Source organism: Vulpes vulpes, chromosome 1 (assembly GCF_048418805.1).
Source record: "Vulpes vulpes isolate BD-2025 chromosome 1, VulVul3, whole genome shotgun sequence".
NCBI classification, from domain to species: Eukaryota; Metazoa; Chordata; class Mammalia; order Carnivora; family Canidae; genus Vulpes; species Vulpes vulpes.
In genome coordinates, this window is record NC_132780.1 from 111,248,666 (window position 1) to 111,273,189 (window position 24,524).

Genomic DNA, 24,524 nt, shown 5'->3' on the forward strand with positions numbered 1-24,524 from the left:
CCCATATATTTCAATATATTTTTTAAAAAGGCTGTTATTTTAATGAATATATTTTACACTGTATACATGGGTTGTTTTGAATTTTGTGGTACAATAAAGTGTTGTAATGCACATCCTAAATATTAGTGTACACTCTTAAGATAAATTCCTAGAAGTGAAACTGACCACAATCCATGTTTATTTTTTATCACATACTTTGATCAGTATGTGTTTGAATCAGCGGGCTTTTCTGAAAATATAAAGTTTAAATTTTTTTGAAACACACGGTTTACTGTTTTTTAAGAATCCTTTCAGCTCTAACATGCTGATTAACTGTGGGCTTTGTACAAATTAGTGTGTAGTAGTTAATACTAGCCTTTATTTGTGGGTAAACGAAAACACTGCCTAATTGAACATGAAGTGTTGTCTTTTCCTAGGGCTAATCATAAATCCTTTTATTTGAAGTTTGAGAACAGTATAAGGCTACTCTAATACATTGTATCTTTTGGCTCTTTGAGATTAGTGAGATGAATTCTTGGAAGAGTGTAGATAATGTAATGGAGAGGGAGAATCATGTTCACTACTAAATCCCTGCCAAATGCCCAGCTACTTAGTGGAAAATTAGTTTTTAATAATATAATGAAACTGTAACCCAACCTACTCTATTGACTTTGAAAATGTCACTTTCTTATGCAGGACTGGCTAGATCATATTTAAAAAGCCCTTTGCTGTATATCCTAGGATTATCCTTTTTTTTTTTTTTTGAGATACCAAGAACATATAAACACTGGGTCCTTGGGGAATTAAGCTAACTAAAAATGTGTATTTAGTTGGTAAGAAAGTTACTTCTCACATCTAATGACCTTTATGATGGGCTATTTGTATTATAATGTGAAGAAGCTGGTTTCTGGTAATTAGGATACCTCTCATTCATGGTGATAATTAAGTTTTCTTAGGGTATTTTTGAAATGTTTAGATGAACACAAGCATAAACAAAACAAGCTTCAATCTTTGCAGGACAGGAAGAAAGTCAATTAGCTACAAAATGCTGAACAGAGTAAGATTTTTTAAGATTTCAAAGTAATTTGCAGATTCAAAGAAACCCTTGAATTTTTAATTTTTTGTTTCCTCTAAATGTATTCCTCTCATACAATTTTAAGTACGTAAGAGGTTAATTATTCATGTTCTAAAAAATAAACTCTACCTTTGAAAGGTATATTTTTATTTGTTCATTTTTAAAAATTAATTATCTTGAATGCAAACTCAGTGAATGCTGAAAATATACAGTTGGTTTCTTAATCCAAGAGACTTATTTATCATTAAGGGTAAAATGTGTTTAATATTTACTGATGATCATTCAGAGGGCCAACGCAAGTGAGCAATTCTCAAATTAGGGGGTTTGGGAAGGAAAATAAGATTCAAACCACCCTGTGGTTGGAAAAAATATTCCATATGCTCAACACACTTATTATTTTCTTAAGCTACAGAAAGCAAATCTCATATTCTTGGCTTGTGAGAATATGTATACAAAAAAGTACATATTCTATTAACTGTAAAATTATAAATACTATGTTTGGTCAATGATGTAATAGATGTAATTTTGTTTACTAATCCCAGTATTATCATAATGTTAGCAAAATGTTCCGTTTTCTTCCATTAAAAAAAAAGGTGGCAACCATCAGAGTAACAACTAATTCAAGCAAGGATTATCAATGGATGCTGAAACTAGTGGGTCAAAAGTGGAAGAAACCTGTATTTCCAGTATCTCCTTACAAGTACTTATTATTTCAAAAGAGAAAAATAGTGTTATAAGGAAGATACTACTTGTGTGTATTGTTGTATTGTATTGTATATAGGTAAATATATTATGATGTTGAGAGCCAGATTATTTCCATATAATTGTTTACAGCAAAAGTTATAACATTGTTTTGGGGTTTAATAATATAGATAGATATATGTGTCAGCTGTAACATAAGGGATGAGAAGGTAAAAGGGCCAACACAATTGTAGGATTTCTACATTTTATACTAAGTAGTACAATAATAACTCCAAATGGACTATGAAAGTTAAGGACTTAATTGCTAAGATATATATAAAACTTCGATCTTTGTTTTTTAATCTAACAACACAGGTTAAAAGTAAATGGATAGAAGAATATATACCAGGCCAGCATAAAACATAAAAAGGCTGGAGTGGCTATATTCATATCAAATAAAATAGACCTCAAGACAAAGTTTACCAAAGATAGAAGAGAGACACATTTCTTAATGATAAAAGGGCTAATTAATCAGTAAGATATAGCACCCAATAGTAAAGGCTTGACTGTTTTTGTAAATAAAGTTTTATTACAACACAACCATGCCTATTCATGTATATGCTATCTATGGCTGCTTTCTTGCTACAGTTGCAGAATTGAATAGTTGTAAGAGAGACTCTATGACTCATAAAGCCTGAAATACTTACTATCTGGCCATTTACAGAAATGTTTATTGACTCCTACAAAGTTAATTACTTTGTACAGGGCATGTGTTTGGTTCATCAGTAGATAAATCAGAAGCAAGGCTGTAAACACAATTTGTAACTATCTGAAAAGAGGAAAAGAATCAAATTAAAGGTTATGAGTTTTAAGGAATATACCTTGATTAGAGGTACCTTAACATATGTGAATGAGCTTCAGGTGGAAGTTGAAAGTCAAACATTCTCATTTAACTAAGAATCCTACTAACTCAAGACAGTCTCATTATATCCTTCACATAAATAAGTAGCCTTATAACAAATAAATACAACTAAAAGGACACTAATCTGATAATTTCCCCCCAAAACACAGCATTAAGTTTTAACGAGTAGTTGTTTTTGCCCTGACATTAAATAGACAGTTTAGTATAAACTTCAATCAGCCAAATTTTAAGAGTAGTTCATGTCTACTCAAGTGGCAAATGTAAATGGCAAAAGGAACTGTGCTAATATACGCTTGGACAAACTTTTCATAGCAAAATTTTTAGAGAATCTGAACAATTTTAGGACAATGATGCATTTATTTAGTTCTACTTTCTCTATTAGGAAATGGTTATGCACACATGGACACAAAGAAATCATTTGTTTTAAAGAAAGAAAATACCCCCCCCCCCAACACACATACCCCTTGTTATTTTAATCTGAGGTACATAGACCTAAGAAGCAAAAAAATAAAAAAGTGCTCAACATACTAAGATTAAGAAAAATAATAGAAACCATATGAAAGAGGCTGTAAGAGACAGAAAGACTAGGATAAACAGAAGAAATGAAGAGGATGATTAGTACTCACCTTTAAAGCTAAATTATTTTTCTCTTTAGAGACATCAGGAATGACTTCAATACAACAATTAAAACTGCTGTATTAAAAAAAAGGTTGCTAAAAAATATATGGAGTCGCTGTCTATATGGTCTTTAAGAATAGGCAAATTGAGTACCTTAAATAAATGCATTTTTGCAAGAATGGACTAGGTCTGCACTGTCCAGCAGGATGGCAATTAAAATCTAAATTCTTCAGTTGCACTAGCCATATTTTAAGTGCTTAAAAATCACATGTGGCTAAAGACTATGATATTGGACAGTATATAGAACATTTCCAACATTACAAAAAGTTCTATTGGGCAGCACTGGGCTAGGCTTAGTGTCTCGAAAGTGTCTAAACTGTAAAGATAGTTTGATTTTCCTTAGAGCTTTTGGTTCATTTATTTATTTTACAGAAATTTTTTACTTTACAGAGCCTTTTGTTCTTCAGTCATCTCTATCCATTTAAACATTGTTTTCATATAAAAATGAAAATCCCTGCAATTTCAAAAGAGAAACAGAATGTACCCCTTATAGAACAAGTAGCAACCTAAAATGTGTTACTCTGTACAATGCTTTTTAAAAAAATTTGCAGAACTATACATGTATTCAAGTATGTAAAACTATGATAGTTTGATACTTAATTTGTAATTAGCAAATTTGTAATTAGCAAATTACTTAATTTGTAATTAGCAAATTATGAAAATATATTTAACTTCTAAACATAAATTCAGATATACTATAATTGAAAAATAGAAGTAAATCTAAATTCACTTAAGTCACATGAAGATATAAACAGGGAAGAAAACATCAAGCAAAATTAATGGTTGGAAACTACAGCAATAAAACCAACTAAAATATGGATACAAAAACTATTCTTAAACACTATTTACAATATTTGATTCAAATGAAGAGTACTGGGGCACCTGGGTGGGTCGGTGGTTGAACATCTGCCTTTCGCCCAGTGCGTGATCCTGGAGTATTGGGATTGAGTCCCGCATCGGGCTCCCTAAATGGAGCCTGTTTCTCCCTCTGCCTATGTCTCTGCCTCTCTCTGTCTCTCATTAGTAAATAAAATATAACAAAAAACAAATGAAGAGTACTGAAAAATTCTCTTGTATTAAAGAGATAACGAGGGATCCCTGGGTGGCGCAGCGGTTTGGCGCCTGCCTTTGGCCCAGGGCGCCATCCTGGAGACCGGGATCGAATCCCACGTCAGGCTCCCGGTGCATGGAGCCTGCTTCTTCCTCTGCCTATGTCTCTGCCTCTCTCTCTCTCTCTGTATGACTACATAAATAAATAATAAAAAAAAAAATTTTTTTAAATAAAGAGATAACGTGAACAAGGATATTTAACCTATGCCTTAAAATTAAACGGCCAAATTAAAAACTAATTAAATGAAAGAAATTAAATGCAATTCACATTAGAATCAACAAATCATAAATATCTCACTATGTAGCAAGGGCGGAATCCAAGTTATCCTTGTATAAATCAAAAGAAATTCATAATGGATTGGAAATGATATGGGCAGATCAACATGGTATATTTTAAAAAGTAAAACACTAAAGCTACTCATTAATAATTCTACAAATAGCTTTTTAAGATGTGACAATGTATTCATTTAACACAGATATTTTCTATTTTTTCATATTATTTCTCTAACTATTCATTGCATTTTTTTTCAAATTTAGAACTAATACCATAAATCTGACTGCATCTTAAATGCAATAATACAATTATTTTAAGTTTAGTGAATTTTCTTTTGTGTTATTTAGAGAAAAACTTCTCTGGCAATGCCATGCCTTCTTTTATACTAATAATTGTATTTTCAATTTCTTAATCTCTAGGAGGTTATATCAAGAAAGTTTGATTTTAAAATCTAATCACAAATGAGAATAAATTAAAAAGCAGAAGTGGAAAACAACCAAGAAAAAGAGGAAAAACCTTAGAAAAACAATAATGGCGGTTAAGAACATTCTAATAGAAGAACCAAAGAAGCTTTAAGCAATAAAAGCCAGAAACAAGAAGTAAAACTTTTAAGACCAAATAAAAATATTTATCAGATGAGGTTCTTTACTAAATTAATAATTAGATAATTATTGGCTATTGTTCCGGAGTCACAAATTACCTTCCCTACCACACCTCCCCTGGAAGATAAATACACAATGTCTATATACTGAGATTCACAGTTTCTGGACTTATTTTTCCTCCACTTAAGCTGTGGATCATTGCTATCATATGAGAGTGTTTGTTCAACTCCTCTTGCTGAAGTTTCACCAGCGACTCTTTCTCTTCCAATCGACCTTCTAATTGGGCCTTCTGAACCTCTAGAGAGGAAGCCTAGGAATTGGGGGGGGGGTGGGAGAGGAGAGGGGAGGGAAAATGAGTTGAGGAAAACAAACTTAGCATGTCTTCCCTTCACAGATATCTTAAGATGTCCTATTTTTCATCTGTAAAACAACCATGTCAAAAGACACATTACAAATATGTATTATATTTTTGTTAATTAAATTATATGGTAAGGTTAAGTAATTATTAAAAAATATAATACAAATTGGAAAGACAATTCAGTCTTTTTAGTCAAATTAGCAGCTAAATTTTGCAAAAACACTACACATTACAACTTAGAATCACTATTAAGATGACCACATTAAAGCAGAAGCAGGAAATCAGTAAATGCAGCATTAAATTTTACACCTCTTCTGTCACTTGTGCTCTAGAGTTGTTGAAGTGGTCATTTTAATACTGGTGTGTTCTCACCTTTCTGGTAGCAGATGGGGCAGAAAATGCTATTCATAGCTACCACACACAAACAACCATGATAAAATGTGGAATGAGCCACAGTGGACTTAGATTCAGAATACTGTGTAAGTCTACTGTTGCACTTAGCTTTGTGACAGACCCTCAGTAACTCAAGACTCAGTTTCATTTGTAGGTTGAAAACATTTATTGATACTTATTTATTAATATGTTTGTCAAAGAGAAGATTAAGAAAACTGTTTCAGAGTCCTTTGTAAATTATAAAGTTCTTCACAAATAGGAACTACTATTATTATTCTCATCTCTAAACGCAGGGATAGGCAGCCACATACAGCACCACCTACATGTGACATCCAGAACTGGGAACTCTTCTGTATTTCCTCACTTAAAAGCAATAACTGCTGGCACACAATATATATTAAATAAGTTTTTCCATGATTTTAGGAAATACAGGCTTTCATATTTTGAGAGAACCTTTCTTTATAAAAAAAACAATGGTCCATTTTGAAATTGTAGTATCTTCCAAATAAAATTACTAAAGAAACAGAATTGTAACTTATCCAAATTCACCTTCTCCACAAAATCAGACTTACTCATTCGTACAAATGAGATGAGAACTCAACAGATTCTTACCTTAATGCTCAATTCTTTTCTTATTTGTTCTGTTCTGTTTATTTCCTTTCTAAGGATATCAATGGTTTCTTCCTTATCTTCCCTTTCTTTCTGCAAGATTTTAATCTTTTCTTCTTGTAATTTTGTTTTTTGTTGCAAATCTTAAAACAAACAAACAGTCCGTTATATGGTCAGAGGTCCTATATCGATGTTACCCTGAAAAGATTTATTAGCCACTAAGTAATTAGAGCAGAAGAATGACAAGATGGGAAGATGAAGAAGTATCTTCCTGGAAATAAAAGTTTTATAATATCTGATGAATAAAAAAACACCACAAAACTCTTGCCCTAGGCCAATATTCCACAGAAAATGCCAAATCTCCACGTCTTTCCCTCTTCCTCTGTTTCTGATATTATAAAGAGAGTAACAAGGAGAAAGAAATCCTCATAGCTTAAGGGTTAGCAAAGAGATGGAGAGAAGTATGAAAGATTATATAGGCAGATGTCCGTGCTCTAAGGCAAGTGAGTTAGAACACAAATATTTCTGTGGATCATTTCAGAGCTATTGCCTCTAAGAAGCTGGTAACTAAAAGTTACCTAGCACTGCCACCTGCTGTTACATTCTTTTAAAACTATTTTAAAAAGACAATCATTTCCTCTAATTCCCAGATTTAAAAAAAATAAATTGCTTTTTCAACTTAATCAATCTAGAAGAAGGGAGCTGTTTATTTTTATTTATTTATTTTTTATTATTTATTTATGATAGTCATACAGAGAGAGAGAGAGAGAGGCAGAGACACAGGCAGAGGGAGAAGCAGGCTCCATGCACCGGGAGCCTGACGTGGGATTCGATCCTGGGTCTCCAGGATGGCGCCCTGGGCCAAAGGCAGGCGCCAAACCGCTGCGCCACCCAGGGATCCCGGGAGCTGCTTAAAATGTGACTATTTTTTTAAAAAAAATGAGAGTAGAAAATAAAATCATGCTCTTATTTTTTTATTAAATAAGAAGCTACTTACTTGCTAGCTTACATTCTCTGTCTACAAGTTGGTTCTGTACTTCTTTTCTCTGTTCTTCTTTCTCTAATAATTGGGCAATAGTTCTGAAGTTATAAAAAAAATATAGAAGAAAACAAAAAAAAAAAATTTTATTTTTCTTCCCAACAAGTATTTGAAGAGAATATTAGTAAGAACAGCAATTACCTTTACATTTTGCCAAGTATATATTTTATATCTAAGATAAGTGATAATTAAAAAAAGTGATAATTGTATTAATTTTATCTATAAAAAACAATGCTCTGCATAAGAGGAATCACTGTTTTTTAAAAATCCAAAGTAATTAGAATTAAGAACTAGAGATTCTACTTTTCATTTTGTTGCTTGAATGATTCATTTAACTTTTTCACCGTCTCAATTTGTTTATTCAGAGAATCACACATGGTCTGTAAATCTTTATTCTTCTTTTCAGTGGTTTCATTCCTGAAAAACAAGATGAAAAAACAAGTTGATATTTTTATGGAGGCAAACATGATGGAGAAAACTGTGTGTCCTTTATTATTTCTTCAAATCAAACTGCAAACACTGAAGGTAAGGAGAGGAATGTCATGAATAAGCAGGACATAAAGAAAGTTAGATTAACTCTAAAACATATTAAAGATAGTTTTGGCTGACTTAGGAGGTAGTATTTACTCTAAAAAGGAAATGTGTAGGGCACTGACCTCATATTTATGAATACAGAGCTTTGCAGATAACATAATTTGCTATATAATTTGCTATATATATTATAGATATTTTCATAGTTAGGTCCAGAAATTTTTAAAAAACTTCTATAAAAGGATGAAGTCTATTAAAAAACAAAAAAATCTGCCATCATTAGCCTCTTCAGCATAACGTATATTGAATTTAAAATGTCAAACTAATGAAGTAGTTGAGGATATTAAACTTCTCCTTTCTTTAGAGCTCTGCATCTAACAGTCCTGCTTAGTTTACTTGCAAAATAAACACAGTAATACTTCCTTAAGTGATACTTTGACACCCAAGTATCTTAAGCATAAAATGTCCTCCTCCCTTCACTAAGTACAAACTGGTGGCACTGGCCAAATTTGCCTAGAAAGTGTTTTATCTGTCCCACATGGTTTTCCACATGGTTTTGAAAATTCTGAATTTGAATGCCTTTTGTCCCTACCATTACAAATGACCTTTCTTTACCCTATCTTTACCCTTCTGGCTCCTGAAGGCAGGAGTTTTACCTCTTGGCCCCTTATTTATTATCTGGAACAACAGGGGGTCCTGGAAACTGCATACTTCTGTGGGACCACTGCTTACTTTTTCTCACACCCTGACTTACCACCAACAGTCCACTCTATCAGGGCTGCCTCAAGCAGACATTGAAGAAAGTTGTTGCTGGGAGAAAATATCCTGTTTAGGAAATTTTAGCATCACAAATTTTCTAGATGCCATACATTTTTCCACCCTTCATTTTTATTGATGGGCAAGTAAGTACATGAACCTTACAAAGTTAAAATTTTCTAGATCTCTAAATTAATAGCATAAATAGAGCATTTTTTCAAATCTTAACCAATCTTAAATTATAAATTAAAACAAAGAACAAGTGAACCAGAATGTTTTAATTTTTATCGTTTGGTAGAAAATCTGTAATTGTTCCTGGTCTTCCTTATATTTCAGAAGTTTTAAAATTGATCTAAAAGATTAAAAAGTTTGACGAAGGAGGAAAATGTTATCAATCTCACATTTTGTTAGTAAGCATATAAATAAGTGTAGCTTTTTTGGAAGGAAACTTAATCCATCAAAAATTTGAAAGCACATACCTTTTAACCCTACAATTTACTTATAAGAATTTATTCCACAGATGTAGTCACACATATAAGTAAACCATATTCAATGACATTAAGAAGAAATACTGACTACAGATTTAGCAATGGTTTAAACACTGACAGCTGTATTTCCCTGCCATTAGACTGAATACTATGAAACACATTTGATCTGCAGAAATGGCCAATTCACGTGGCTCAACTTAATGTGAACTGTGATAATTAAGGTCCCTTAACATTTACGGAATGCCTGTCTATTGAGTACTGTTCCAGGACCTACAGGACAAAGAGACTCAACTTGTTTTTGTGGTGCTAACATCCCAGACAACAGAGGACTGCATGAATACATGAAAGAAGCAGAGTCAATTGGAAAGAAACAGAGACCTGTATTCTGTTTCCAACTTTGATCCCGAGTTTGAGTAAGCAATACTTCACTTACTTGTGATGTGTAAGTTTCACAAATTATCAGAACATGTGAATGCTTACAAAAGGATTTTAGGGCCACAGAAAAGAAATGCTGTGTGTTCATTTTAAGTTCTAACTTTACACAGGAACTTTTACTTTATTAATTTACCTCTGAACAAGTTCCATGTAGGATTTTGTCAGTATTTCATGTTCTTCGGCCACAGACTCTAATTTCCTATTATGTTGGAAGAGATGCTCAATATCACTCTGTGCTCTTTCTGATTCAACCTGCTGTGCCTTCAGCAACACACCAAGCTCTTCATTTTTTCTTTCAACTTCTCTCAACATACCAGCAAGTGTCCGTGCCTAAAACAAAACAGAAACTTTTCTACTATCATGTATGTAATACGCTCAGTTTCTACAATTTGAAAGGTTTACCAAATATCTAATAGGCTAGCATCTATTGGGTTATATAAGGTTTTGTTAGTCACATATACGCTGTTATAGTTCTTTTACTTAATAGATTGTTCTGACTAGAATAATCCTGGTATGACCAGATTCATGGAAATGAACACAATTATAACAACATGAAGGTATACTACATTCTGTACCCCATTGAAAGAGTATGTGTGGTCCTTGGAGCCAGCCATTAACACTAAACCAGAAAGTTAGAAAAATCAGTTTTCCCATTTCAGGTAGAAATTTAGAATAAGATCTTAACTATATCACAGATGTTAAGCAAACACTTAAAATTAAACTAGCACAATCAGGAAATACACCTAAATTAATATGTGATATGGAAAGAAACAGAGACCTGTATTCTGTTTCTGACTTTGATCTTGAGTTTAAGTAAGCAATACTTCACTTACTTGTGATGTGTAAGTTTCACAAATTATCAGAATATGTGAATGTTTACAAAAGGATTTTAGGGCCACAGAAAAGCAATGTTGTGTATTCATTTTAAATTCTAACTTTACACAGAAAATCAATTTGTGACATGAAATATTAAAGAAATAGAAAACGAGAATGAGAAGTGAACTTCCCCACTACCCTTTAGCCTGAAAAATACTCTCATTTTGAACCAGATAAAAACCTAAGCCCTTCTCTGTTTTTATGACAGTCTATATATAAAGCAATAATACCCTACTATTTAGTGTTATTTTTATAAGAAGCCTTTCCAGTAAAATGGATAAACATTAAGTTCTCCAGTAAAATGCAAGACATGTCCAAAATAGAATCTAAGAATGTGCTATGAGAAGAGAGAGAACAAAATGATTTTAATATCACTAATTTTCTTTGTTGCAATTTACGATATATTTAACATGCCATCAGTGAAGATAAATGAATCCTTTTCAAAAGAAGAAAAGGAAAACGTACGGTTATATTTATTCATATTTTTTCAAATACATGTACTCTGAGAAAACTCGATGGTATTTTATGTGTCACTGATTTTAATGCCTCTCTCTAAAGTGATGACTTTATTATAATTCTTTATAAATGACACTGAACTGTTGAGACTCTGTTTATATTTGCTAGGAATTCCATATTATTGCAGTAAGCTCTCACTCCTAATGTATACATTGTGTGCATATACACACACAGCAAATGCCAAACTTTCTAAGCATCTACCTTGTGCCAAGTACTGAGCTTGCTGGGGCCGGGAGATACTGAAAGAGTTTCTGACATTGAGGGTAGGGGGAAGGTTATATAATTTTCACATGTGTGGGACAGCTTCCTAAGAAATGGGGATATTTAAACTAAAATCTGAAGGATTATTAGGAATTTAGGCAGAGAAAGAGGAAAAGGTGTTCCAGACATGGAAGAGCAAGTTACAAGGACAAGGAAGCCTGAGTATGTCAAGTAACTGCAAGGTAATAAAACTGCCTAAGAAACTGCAAAGTAATCTAATATAGTTGATTGCAGAGAATGCACAGAAATGCAAAGAGATGCAGAATGAAAGTAGTTAGAATCATGTGTGCCAAACTAAGGAATTTAAAATCATCTGCTGAGTAAAAGGGTAAGCCACTGCACAGTATTTAGCATAGAAGCAATAAAATCAGATTGCAGCCTCATGGATCATCGTGGGAGATAAGGGAGGGTGGAACCAAATGCAAAAGACAGATGACTTGGGATGCACATAGAGGGTGGTTGAGAAGAGGGCTCCAGACTGAGGGTATAGAGACTAGAGGCTCTGCTATGATTTATATAAAAAATGAAAAGGATTTGATCCATAGCAAATAGGGCAAAAACAGAGATAAGGCACAAAAAAGCAATATTCAGAAGGTAGAATCAACTGGATTTGGAGAATGACTAATTGTAGGAGGTAAATTATGTGACTTCTAGGTTTCTGGTCTGGAAAACATTGAAGAACAAGAGGGAATATATAAATAAGAATAAATTTTTAAAAAGGATAATGAGTTCAGGATTGGTCATGCTGAATGGGAAGTATTTGTGATATATTTAAACAGAGCTATACAGGAAGCATTTAGTATTTAGTAAAAAGGGTCTGGGCTCAGCACATAAAATTGGTGGCATTAACATTTGGTAATGACTGAAACCCTGGGCCACCCAAAGAAGGACAAAGGGCTTAGAACATAATGTTGGGAGAAACCAACATTTGAGGGTTGAATGGAGAAAGAGAAATTCATAAAGTCTATAGGAAAAGAATATCTGGGGATCCCTGGGTGATGCAGCGGTTTAGCGCCTGCCTTTGGCCCAGGGCGCGATCCTGGAGACCCAGGATCGAATCCCACGTCGGGCTCCCGGTGCATGGAGCCTGCTTCTCCCCCTGCCTATGTCTCTGCCTCTCTCTCTCTCTGTGTGTGTGACTATCATAAATAAATAAAAATTAAAAAAAAAAAAAGGAAAAGAATATCCATTATGGTAGAAAGAAAATCAGAAGGTAATGAGGTAATCCAAATTAAAGGGGAGAAGGTGTCAAGATGGAGGGAATAGTTGTATCAAATGCTGAGAACAGTTTACTTCAGACAAGGTAACCGAAATATAACTAAAATTTTGTACACATTCTACTTGATTTATTTTTCTACTTACTGGATAAGTCATTATTTATATTGTACACACCTCCGTCTCAGCTTGAGTTCTTTGACAGCGATACTGAGCAATCAGTCTATCAGCCTGTGCAAGGGCTAGAGCTTTTGCTTCCAAAAGATCTTGTAGTCTGCTTTCTTTGGACTATAAGAAAACATACCATTGATCTTTATCACAGAAAACATCTATTAAAACTTAACTGTTACATAGAGCTAAAATAAGCTTGTACTCACGGCTAATGTGGACAGTTTCATCTCATATACATCCATTATGTCAGATATTCTCACATCATTAATATGATCCTTTACCTAAGTTTCAGGACAACAGTAAAAAAAAAAAGAAAAAAATCAGAAAATTTTAACACTCAGCACAATAAAAAAATAAATGCCTAGTGTGAAACTAAATCATTAAAGCTTCATGAGTAACAAAGTAAAGAAATGAATGTCTTGTGAGGTGTTTCACAAACATTTCGCTAACCTGGCTATTACAGAAGGGTATCTGGGTAGGACTTGGTATGCTTGTGGGATAGATTTCTTAAACAGGGACAGAGAGGATGAGGGTGGGCTAACTGGGGATGACTAGGGGGGAAAATGCTGTTTTAAAATGTGGGGATTTTATAGCTAACCTTTTTCTTCCCAAAATTTCTAGAATATTGTTATTTTCATATTAAAAGGCTTCACTGATCAAATTTATATCTAAAGTTATTTAAATAAATGTTAATAATCAGGCTGACATTTAGTTGGTATGTACCAGTCAGAATCCCATTTAAAATGGCTATTTACTCACCACCATTCCAGCCTGAAGTTTCTCTATTAATTCCTCAATGTTCAATCCAGGAACTCTAGCTTTTAAAAGTGGAGGAGTTAAACATTTTACAGATGTTGGAAGACTGTGATTTAGTGATTGCAAAGGCATTCTCCTGGGCATATGTTCTGTTTCCTGCTGTCTGTAAGCATTGTTTGCTGCTATACTTTCTCCAAGTCTGAATAGGAATAAAAAATAATAATAATTACAAAAAGTACAGGAGGAGGAGGAGCCTGGATGCCTCAGTTGGTTGAGCATCTGACTCTTGATTTCAGCTCAAAACATGATCTCCGGGGTCATGAAACTGAGCCCCTCCACAGGCTCCGCGCTTAGCTTGGAGTCAGCTTGAGATTCTCTGTCTGCCCTTCTTGCCTGCTTGTACGCCTGCTCTCTCCCAATAAAAAAAATCTTGAAAAAAAAAAAAAAAATAGGGCAGCCCCGGTGGCCCAGTGGTTTAGCGCCTCCTTCAGCCTGGGGTGTGATCCTGGAGTCCCACGTCAGGCTCCCTGCATGGAACCTGCTCTTCCCTCTGCCTGTGTCTCTACCTCTCTCTCTGTGTCTGTCATGAATAAATAATAAAACCTTAAAAAAAATAGAGGAAAGTCAGTTAGTATAGAATTAGAGAATCTCTAGAATGGATCTTTCTGGGAATACAAGTCTTCAGATTTTTTTAAATAATCTTGGCATCTATGATGAAGTCAAATTTTGGAAAATATCCTAAATATTTGACAAGGAAATGCTTTTCTACTTACAACCTTTTATAATGACAATATCACCTCTGGTTTGGAGGCACTAGAACTAGTCTGTGAGTATGGATTATTTGTAAAAATTTAGTAGCGTTAATGCTTCCTTCTTACTGTGGGCAACATCAGCCGTCCTTTACCCATGTCCTTCATTCTTGTCCTTTCTCACTATATTCTCAGCAACCTTACTTCCATTCTGCCCCTTCCCTTTCCGTCTTGGTCCTGCCTCAGGGTCTTTGAATGAGCTGTTCCTTTACCTACAACATTCTTCCCACTAGATCCATATATAGTTGGTTCCTTCTTATCATCAATCTCAGTTTAAATTCACTTCCTCAGAGAGGCCCCTCCACCTATACTGACATGTACATTATGAAACCTAATTTTTTTAACTTGTCTCCCAAATAGAATGTAAGTCATATGACAGAGGCCCTGGTCTAAGTTACTGCAGTATCTAAAATGACTAGAAGGGCCCTCACATGTTGTTAAATGTCTAAATAAAACAAGCATACATCAGAAAGCTTACTTATGTACCCACCTACCCCATCCATACAGCATATAAATTTACCTTATTAAACTAAGAGGATACAAAGGCATAAACAGACATGAGAGTAGTATCTAAAGAGAGTGTCTAAAGAGACAATGTCTAAAGGAAAATTACAGAACACCAGTAAGAGAGGGATTGCTGTGATATAAAAAAATGGTAGGAAGAGCTCATCTGCAGAGACGGAGGAGGAGACTCCCACTTTCAGTGAAGCTGAAGCTTTCCATTCTGAAACACAGAGTCTTTCCTTTATGTCCAATTACCACAACTGGAGCAACCAAACCACCACAAAATCAAGCAGCTTCACAAATCATTTCTACATTTTAACTTGAGAAGCTCCTTATTTTTCTATTTGTTTAAAAATAACTACTATAAAATAAAAAGAATTTTGATTATGTGGTCTCTACCTCTTATTCTCCACAGTTCTTAATCTCCTAATTTATGACCACTTAAATTATTAATTCTGAGAAATGAGTTTGTAGAGTCTCTTAAAAGAAAAAGCAGAGGGGTGCCTGGGTGGCTCCATCAGTTAAGCATCTGCCTTTGTTCAGGTCATGATCCCGGGGTTCAGGGGTTGAGTCCCATGCCAGGCTCCCAGCTAAACGGGGAACCTGTTTCTACCTGCCCCTCTCCTCCACTTGTGCACACGTGCATGCTCTCTCTCTCTCAAATAAAAAAAATAAATCTTTTTTTTTTTTTTTAAGATTTTATTCATCATAGACATAGAGAGAGAGAGAGAGGCAGAGACACAGGCAGAGGGAGAAGGAGGCTCCATGCCGGGAGCCTGATGCGGGACTTGACTCCATCCTGGGACTCCAGGATCGTGCGCCCTGGGCCAAAGGCAGGCCCTAAACCGCTAGGCCACCCAGGGAGTCCCAATAAATCTTTAACAATAGCAACATAGCAGAGGTTAGCAAACCTTCTCTTAAAGGACAAAGCAGTAAGTATCTCAGACCTAAGGGGCACAACTATCCAACCCTGATGTCATAGCATGAATGTAGACACAGAAAATACAGACAATATGAAAATGAACAGGTGTGTCCTTTTTTAGTAAAACTTTATTTACAAACATAGGCTCCTGCCGGCTATAGTTTTCAGAACCCGGCATACAAAAATGTCTTACCTAGTCACTAACCTGCTTCATTTTATTCAAATTACTTTTGCAAATTCATTTATGTACGGAACTTAAACTTTTATTTTATTTTTTAAAAGATTTTATTTATTTATTCATAGAGACATAGAGAGAGAGGCAGAGACACAGGCAGAGGGAGAAGCAGGCTCCATGCAGGGAGCCTGACGTGGGACTCGATCCCGGGTCTCTAGGATCACACCCTAGAACTCAACTGGACACTTAGTGTACAGAGAGCCCCCAAAATCTCATTTTTTTCAAATATAATATATTCTCGTAATGTTTTAAATTAATGAGTCTAGTGGACAATTCAGCCTGGTCATTATCTATTCCACTTTCCAAAAGTTTTCTTTAGGAATCTTCCCACTGCCTCCAAACTAGTTTTCAGTCCATGCAGTTCTCACAGATGAACCTTTGGTATCTGCCAAGGTCCTTCATTGGCAAATGACCCAGATTTGGTCAATGAAAATAATGCCTAGGCTTATCATTTAAACAACTGGGAAGGGAAAGCTCTTCACTTTTTTTTCCTGTTTTGTTTGTTGGTTGTTTTTTTTTAGTCCTAAAAGCCATGTTGGTTATGAAGTGTTTAGTCCTTTAGAACAGATTCCCCTCTTGTCCGCTGGCAATCCTGTGGTTACCTGCAACCCTTAAACTGAGGAAGTTCTTCCTCACATCTAAATGTCTTTTAAGCTTGTTTGCTTGCGGGATTTATTTATTTATTATTTCTTTAGTATGGCTGACATGGGGAAAGCACATTCTCTGTAAGAACTGAACTGGTAAGATGTAAGTATAGTCCAGAAGCCACTATGTTAAATAGAGGAGGTGAGAGATGGAGCGGCATAGAGCCTGGAAAATATATTTAACCCATCCGAAGCTACTTTTCTCTGAGCATATACCTGGTCTTTTCAGTTACTGGAATCAAATTTTCTTTTAAGCCCTTGAAAAATTACCGTTATAATGAAGTCTTTGATTCACAAATTTTCTAGTCTTTCTACATCAAGGACTACTAAAGAAACACAGCAAGATATTCCAGCACAAGAGATACACTGCAAATGACTACAACTCACACTAATGCAGGAAAATCTGGCAGTGGAGCAGCTTCCAATAATATTCCCAATCCAGACTGTACTTGTTCTCTATTATCTGATGTTAAAGCAAAAGCCAAGGGAGTAATCAGGCGTGGATCCTAAGCAAATCAGAAACCAGAAAACAAGAAGCACAAGGAATAAATAATGTCAGGTTTTTTACATCAAGGTGAGTAAACAGAGCTAAATCATAAAATGATACTAGCCAAATTCTGAAAGGTTTCTATCTGATATCTGAATGCATTTATTCATCTTTACTTTGTTACAATTATCTATGCAGTCAATATGAACATTAGCTTTAAAAAAATTTGGGCAAAGTTTTGAACACTTTTGTTGTGCCTATGAAAATCACATCCTAAATATTTTGATGAATTTAAAATACCATCCACAACTGACTCTTTTTTAATTATTGTTTTAATTCTGCTACACTAGAAGAAAATCTGGCTATAAGAAAAAATAATTATCATTTCTAATTAAAGTCAAAAATAAAAGTAAAATTCAAATTAATTCAATTCTAATTCAGTAACTGAAACAATTATGCTTAAAGCATAAGTCCTTCATGTCAGTAAATATTTTACATTAGTACTGTAAGCCTTAAATCATTTATTCTGAAAAACATCTCCTAATTGACAGATAATCAGTTTGACTCAATTTTTAAGTTAACAGAGAAAAAATATTAAAATATGAATCCTTTATAGTTATCTACATTTTACCAGTGTCAAGTGTCTTGTAAGTACTCAAGTATAATCTTAGGCCACAGAACCATGTTAAGAGACGGGCTTTATCTTCATAACCGTCATAGTAACTCTTTGTAACCACTCCCATGGAGGGGGCTCATTATTTTCATTCTGTAGTTAAGGACACTAGAGCTCATACAAGTGAAATAGCTTGCTCAAGTCTGCACCAACTTGATTGATGGTGGAGTCAACATCTGAACCCCATCTCCTAAGCATTATGCTCTCAAAGTGTACAAGTGGCCCCTGAATACGGTTTCAGGTTTGCCTTCTACCCTGTCTAGACAGATATCAGAGCCATCTTTGTTAAATTATTATATTAACCCAATTGACGCACGTTTGCTAAGTATCTATTAGAAGTCAGGTTTTGTGGCTTTCAAGGTAAACATAAGAACTCAAAACCTGTGAGTTAGCTATTCTCTGCCTACCCTCTCTAATCTTATTACAACTCACAATCAAGTCCTTTTCTTCCAAGTGTGTCCCTTATCCCCTTAAAGCACTACATCATCAACCCCACCCCAAAACTCCAAAACAAATACCACATCCCCTTCACTACAATGCCAATAGAAATAAACGAAGAAACGTAAAGGATGACAAGAAAGGAAAAAGCCTGAGGAAGCTCTACTATAAGCAACATATTGTACATTATAATCAGGAGCATTTACGTTCAACTCCTGCAAAACTACATAAAATTACCATGTAGTAGGAATACTATAGTTACTTAGGCAATTAACTTTCTTCTGACGCCCAATTCTAAGAGAAACAGTTTCTAAAGAATATTAAAACAGAAATTCATACATTAGGGAGCATTTTGTATAAACAAACTTCAATATTTGAAGAGTTTAAACTCACCTGAAGGATTTTATAGAAGCTTACTTCCATACCAGGAACCAACTGCTTAAGTTTATTCATCAAATCAAGGGTTTTCAAAACTACATCAGCAGCAAGTTTGCTTAAAAGTAAATCATATTTAAATTAGATAACTAAAGAATTGCTTAGAGCTTTATTTCTAGCCATAATTCTAAAGAAATTCTGAAAAACCAACACCTGTTTTTAAACCTTAGGGAGATAAAGTATTGTTTCTTTTGAGAAGTAAAAACACAGTAGAGACCATTATCCTTATAGCTCAAGCCCCAAAAAGAACAAATTGGCCTTAACAGTCTAAGTTGAGACCGTAATCTCAAATACCAGCATGCTTCCACTTTCTGTACCACATTACTAACAGCATCAGCAACATGATCTATTTAATTCTTAGCTTTGTCACAGGCCTATCAACAATAAAGGGCAATCTTAAGCAATACAGAATCTTAATATTTACCAAATAAATATATACTAAGCCATGTTCTTAGCCTCACTGCAAAAGGAATACAAAAAAAGAAAAGGTAATCTGTGTTCTGGAGGACCACAATTATTGGCAATTACATCATTTATAGAAACTGAAAGAAATCAATATCTAGCCATTTAGTAGGTCCTCAATAAAGATGTTAATAGACTTAATTCAAATGAGAGGGGAGGATAAAATCTCATCACTATCCATGAAAATTCACCTTTAAGTCTTGACATGCTAATGAAAAGAACTGTCTGCTAGTAGGAAACTTTCTGTAGTAACCGATTTCCTAGTAATAAAAATATGACCTGGCTTTTCATGTTTTTGTTTAAAACAAACATAAAATTACTGAGGCAATGTGTCAAAAAGAATCTCTAGAAAAGGAGTACAAAGACCCTTAGATAAGTTAAAACACCATGAAACAAACCTAAACAATAAAAAACAAATCATAGATGTTAAGATTATCCTTTCTTTAAGCACATAATTTATGAATTGAATGAATTTTTTAAAAACTATGAAAAAACTTGTTAATTCTCCATTCCACCTTGAGTTAATAGTGCATACGCAAGGATTATCCTTCAAAAGAGAGGAGAATTGCTACATCTTTTGATTTTTATTACATTTGGCATTATCATTTTGCCATTTGGATTTCATTATACTCACCACAATTCAGAATCTGCTACCTTTGTTCCAAACCCTAAATCAATCTTGCCATACGTAAACTGTTGTTCTATCAGAGTGGTACATTTGATAGTAGTCAGAGTTTTTGCAACATGCAGTTTTAGAGTATCATCTCCACAAAGGGGTAAGTTTTGTTAAGGGATACAAACAAAAAATTCTAAAAAAAACCCAAATCCCTTATATTTGTATTGCTTTACAGTATTGAGTGATTTCATACAAATTATCTTGTCACTTCACTTCCACATAATTATTGTTAACATTAACTCAATGACGTTAGGAAACTAGAGCTCAGAGCATTTAAGTGATTGGTAAGTGGCAAGAGATGGGACTAACATTGTCTGTTACTCTGCTGGATGCTAGTATTTGGTTAACAGATTATAACAACGGTTCAGTATTTGCTGAACTAAGAGTAGTTATTTTTGCCTATACTGTAATATTACAAGTTAATTTGAATATCATGAAAAAGTGGTCAAACTTGGCTCAAAATTGGTACAATTTTGAGGCCTGCATATATTATAGATATCTCTAAAACCAAGCAACATAATCATGGGCCTCCACAGCAGTGGTTTTCAACTTCAGCTGCATGTTAGAAACACCTGAGTGATTTGAACAGTCAATTACAATCTCCCCACACCTCACACACTTTACTCCAATTAAATTAGAATTGCTGGAAGCAAGGTTCAGGTGTCAGGATTTTTAAAATGCTCTCCAGGTCATTTGAATACATAGCCAGGGTTCGGAATCACTGCTGTAGGGAAGAGGAAAATTAAGGAGCAGCAGTTCCAAGGAGAGAGTAAATAGATGTGGAATTTGCTCTAGGTCAGAACGAAGTTGAACAAAGTCTTGTTGCTCTGAGATATAAGGAAACCTGACCAGGTAAGTATGAAAGATCTGGTAGAGATATAATGGCTCTTTGCCGATAATAAAATAGCATTAATGAAATATTTTAAAAATGGAATTTGGGCTTCAAAAAGATTTAGAATCAGCTAATCTAAAAGACAAAAGCTAATAAAAGACCTAAGAGAATCAGAATACAGAAGTTATTCACTAACTGAACTCAAGGTTTTCTTTTTTTGTAATGAACTTTGTCTTTATAATATTTGTCTTTTGTATAATCTAGTGTGATGTCACTCTTATTAAAACATTTCTAGAAGCTTTAATTTTCAGTAAAAATTATAATATAAGCTAAAATAACTGACTTTACCAATGTTTATTCTGATACACTGAACAAACGGTGGCACCATGAATCATCCAGATAGCAATTAGCATTAGAGTAACACAGCAGTTATCTTTAGAATGTATCTCTTAACCTCAATTTGTGGTAAAAATGTCCACAAAAAAAAAAATCAAGTTTAAAAAGCATTCTGAAAATACTCCTTAATTTAAAAGTTTTACACAGAAAAATGAGGGAAAAAAGTCTGGACAACCTTTTTAGACTCCTCACTGAGAATTAGTTTTATAGTTTAAACTCCAATAATTCTGAATAGGTATAAGCATAAGAAGTGACTAAAGTACAATTAAAGACAAAATGCAGTAAACGTAATGTTAGAACAAAAAAAAAAAAGAATGGTTAGTTTCCATGTTTTAACAGTAAAGGATATTTAACAAAACTTCAGTGGCCTTGACCATCCTTTCACATTTTTTTTTTAATAAGGCTTCATCTAGATTTTTTTCTGTGAACTGAAGTTGGTCAAGGATTGTAGGCAGCAGAAGGCTCACAAAACGGTCAGCTGAGGAACAGTTAGCAGTATCTGCAACATCCTGGAGAATTAACCACCACCAATGATGAAAAATAAAAATAAAGATGAAATACAGAAAGTAGAGATAATAACTGAGTTGTCATGTTCTTATCAAGTCTCTTAGAGTTACTGTAGTAGTTAACTGACCTGGGTCTCCTATTTAAAATCTACCCTTTTATCTCGTTTTGAAGGCTATGATGACTTGTCTTAAATGGAACAATAAAGTTTTAGGTTATTCAACTGCAAACAAGACTTTCCAATGGATTGTGTCTGTGATTTGAAAACAAGTATCCTGAAATTGCTAAGTGAAACTGCAATAATTAAATAACCACCACTGATCTAAATACTTTACAACCACGAATAACTCCCAACAAGAATCTCAAAGAGTTTTAATTTTTTTAAAGAGTTTACTTATTTATTAGAGAGAGAGAGAGAGAGAGAAAGAGCAATCATGAACTAGGGGAAAGGCAAATAGAGGCAGGCTCCTCGCCGAGTAGGGAGACCGACTTGTGGTTCAATACCAGGGCCCTAAGATCATGACTGGAGCTAAATTCAGACACTTAACTGAGCCACCCAGGTGTCCCTCAGAATTTTTTAAATGATCAACAGTCAAGACCAACATAAAACATAGAGTAATTTGTGCATCATCTTTGACAAATATATTTAACCACTGATACACATTTTTGTTTGTGCACAGGATCCAGTTATGAGGGGAAATACTGTAGGAAGATACTATAGTAGGCAGAGTAGGTATAAAAAATAGGGACAACAGTAGAAAATGCTAAATAACCTAGACAGTAGAATCTACCAGAATGTAATGGCCTCTAGGGAAAGAAATTTTGTATCCTAAGTGTCTAGCAGTGTCTGGCATGTTCCACTCCATCTGAGTAACTGAATCCAATGTTCCTATATTAATCCACTCAATAGGTTAATGAAGACCATAAACAGTATCTACCAAGATGGAGAAGCATGACTACTGCAGAAGTACAGTCAGCAACAAACTGTACAAATCTCAGCTAATATCTTTACTTATTACACTGAAAGAAGTATATATAAGCTATTCAGTGCCAAAAAAGAAAACATTAATGTTCCTGACTTTGCCCCAAAGAAAATTCAGTAGCTGAATGGTGGGGAGTTTGCCAAAAGTTTTCCTAAGGTGTACAAACAATTAGAAGTATATCATGGATGTTTATGAATGTAAACTGTTCACTGAGGATCATAAAAATGGAAAAGTCAATTTGTCTATCGTTATATTACCTCAAATATTTCCTTGAACAACTCTAAGGCTAGAAGAGAACAGTTTTCTGATCTGTCCAGAGGTTGGTTTGACCAACGCAGTAGAGCCACAGTAGGTTCTAAACATTTAGAACGGCTTCCCAGAATGGTGTTGCCAGATGGAGACTGTTCAAATATCATCTGAGTGAGCACGTGGCGCAGCTGAGTCACTGAACAGAAGGCAAGAAGTAATTCTAAAACCTGTGCAATATAAAGTCTTCGTTAAATGTCAATTTCATTGGCCTTTCATGTACAAAGCAACCAAATGATGAAGTTGAAAAGGATACATATTTTTAAAAAATACTCTAAAAATTAAAGACAGCTTCCAATTTTTCTTTCATTATTATTTTTCAAAATATGGGATTAGGTACTATAAAGTTACAAAGAAATTTGTTAATGGTGGTTACTCCTAATAAGGACTGTGAAAGCCAAAGAAAGCAGGGCAACTTCAACTAATATCATATGTCTTCTATAGTAATTTTTTTTTTAAAGCACAGATATATTTTGTTTTTAAAATAAAAATAAATTAGGAACTACAGACACTTGCTATCATGCTTGAGATTCGAGAATTCCTATAAAGCTTACTTCAGGATAATATTGAAAAGTGGCATCCCCATGCTTTAAAACATTAGGTATGGCTATTTCCACATTGTACACTGTTGGCATTATACCGGTTAGCTCCTCTATTCTACTTCATTTCTTTACCTCATTAATTGGGCCTTTATAACATTACATAACATCCCACAACCTGTTTATTAGCTAAATTAAATTCTATCTCACTTCATACACTACCAACCTATCATTTAAAAAAAATTATTGGCATCTCTTTGCCTATCCACTTATTTTCTACCTTCATCTGTATTTTTGTAAATGACACGTAATTGGGATTTGTGTTTTGATCAACTTGATACCATCCGATTTTAACAGAGTTCATTCCATTAGCATTTACTGTGTAACATGATAATCTTTGATTTATTCATTTTTAAATATAAATTAGAGTACTTATTTTTGAATGGGTAATGTATTTACTTAGTTCCATGGCTAAACAAAGCAATCTGATCTCTAGATATGCTCCCTGAAGGCAAGCAATGTTATCAGTGTCTCTTATCAGAGACATGTTATATCCATATAATATCCATAAAATACCTTCTCATATACATGTCTTAAGTATAATGTACAAACACAAACAAATCAATCACTAGTACAAAGGTGGTGGGTAGGCAAAGAGATGCCAATAATTTTTTTTAAATGATATGGTCTTTCATATCTCTCAATATTTTGTAATTTCAGAGTAGAGACCTTGTATGTGTTTTGTTGGATTTATCCCCTACGCATCTGACATTTTTAAAAATCAGAAAATAGTATTATTTATAAAACTACATTTTTCTATTTAACATTTTCTACATGTTCTTTTGATGAGCTTATGGACATGTCTCTCTTGGCTATGTAGTTTAGGAGTAGAGTTGCTATGTCACAGAGTATACATATATTCATTAGGCACTATGAAACAATATTCCAAGGGGA

The 24,524-nt window shown here is 34.2% G+C and overlaps 1 protein-coding gene across 3 annotated transcripts in view; it reads right to left on the reverse strand.

The window, feature by feature from the left end:
- Positions 1–2,302: 2,302 nt before the first annotated feature.
- CIP2A (cellular inhibitor of PP2A) overlaps positions 2,303–24,524 on the reverse strand; it is a 35,193-nt gene continuing 12,971 nt past the window's right edge. For all 3 annotated transcript variants that reach the window (XM_072722529.1, XM_025990023.2, XM_072722539.1), the window contains 13 exons: positions 22,983–23,201; positions 21,588–21,747; positions 19,969–20,110; positions 18,831–18,930; positions 17,227–17,345; positions 13,729–13,924; positions 13,176–13,250; positions 12,976–13,086; positions 10,064–10,260; positions 8,024–8,137; positions 7,679–7,761; positions 6,685–6,824; positions 2,303–5,631 (listed from right to left, as the gene is read on the reverse strand). In XM_072722529.1, coding sequence (XP_072578630.1) covers positions 5,461–5,631; positions 6,685–6,824; positions 7,679–7,761; positions 8,024–8,137; positions 10,064–10,260; positions 12,976–13,086; positions 13,176–13,250; positions 13,729–13,924; positions 17,227–17,345; positions 18,831–18,930; positions 19,969–20,110; positions 21,588–21,747; positions 22,983–23,201 — 1,827 coding nt within the window. In that variant the 3' untranslated portion in view covers positions 2,303–5,460. The remainder of the gene's footprint in view (positions 5,632–6,684; positions 6,825–7,678; positions 7,762–8,023; positions 8,138–10,063; positions 10,261–12,975; positions 13,087–13,175; positions 13,251–13,728; positions 13,925–17,226; positions 17,346–18,830; positions 18,931–19,968; positions 20,111–21,587; positions 21,748–22,982; positions 23,202–24,524) is intronic.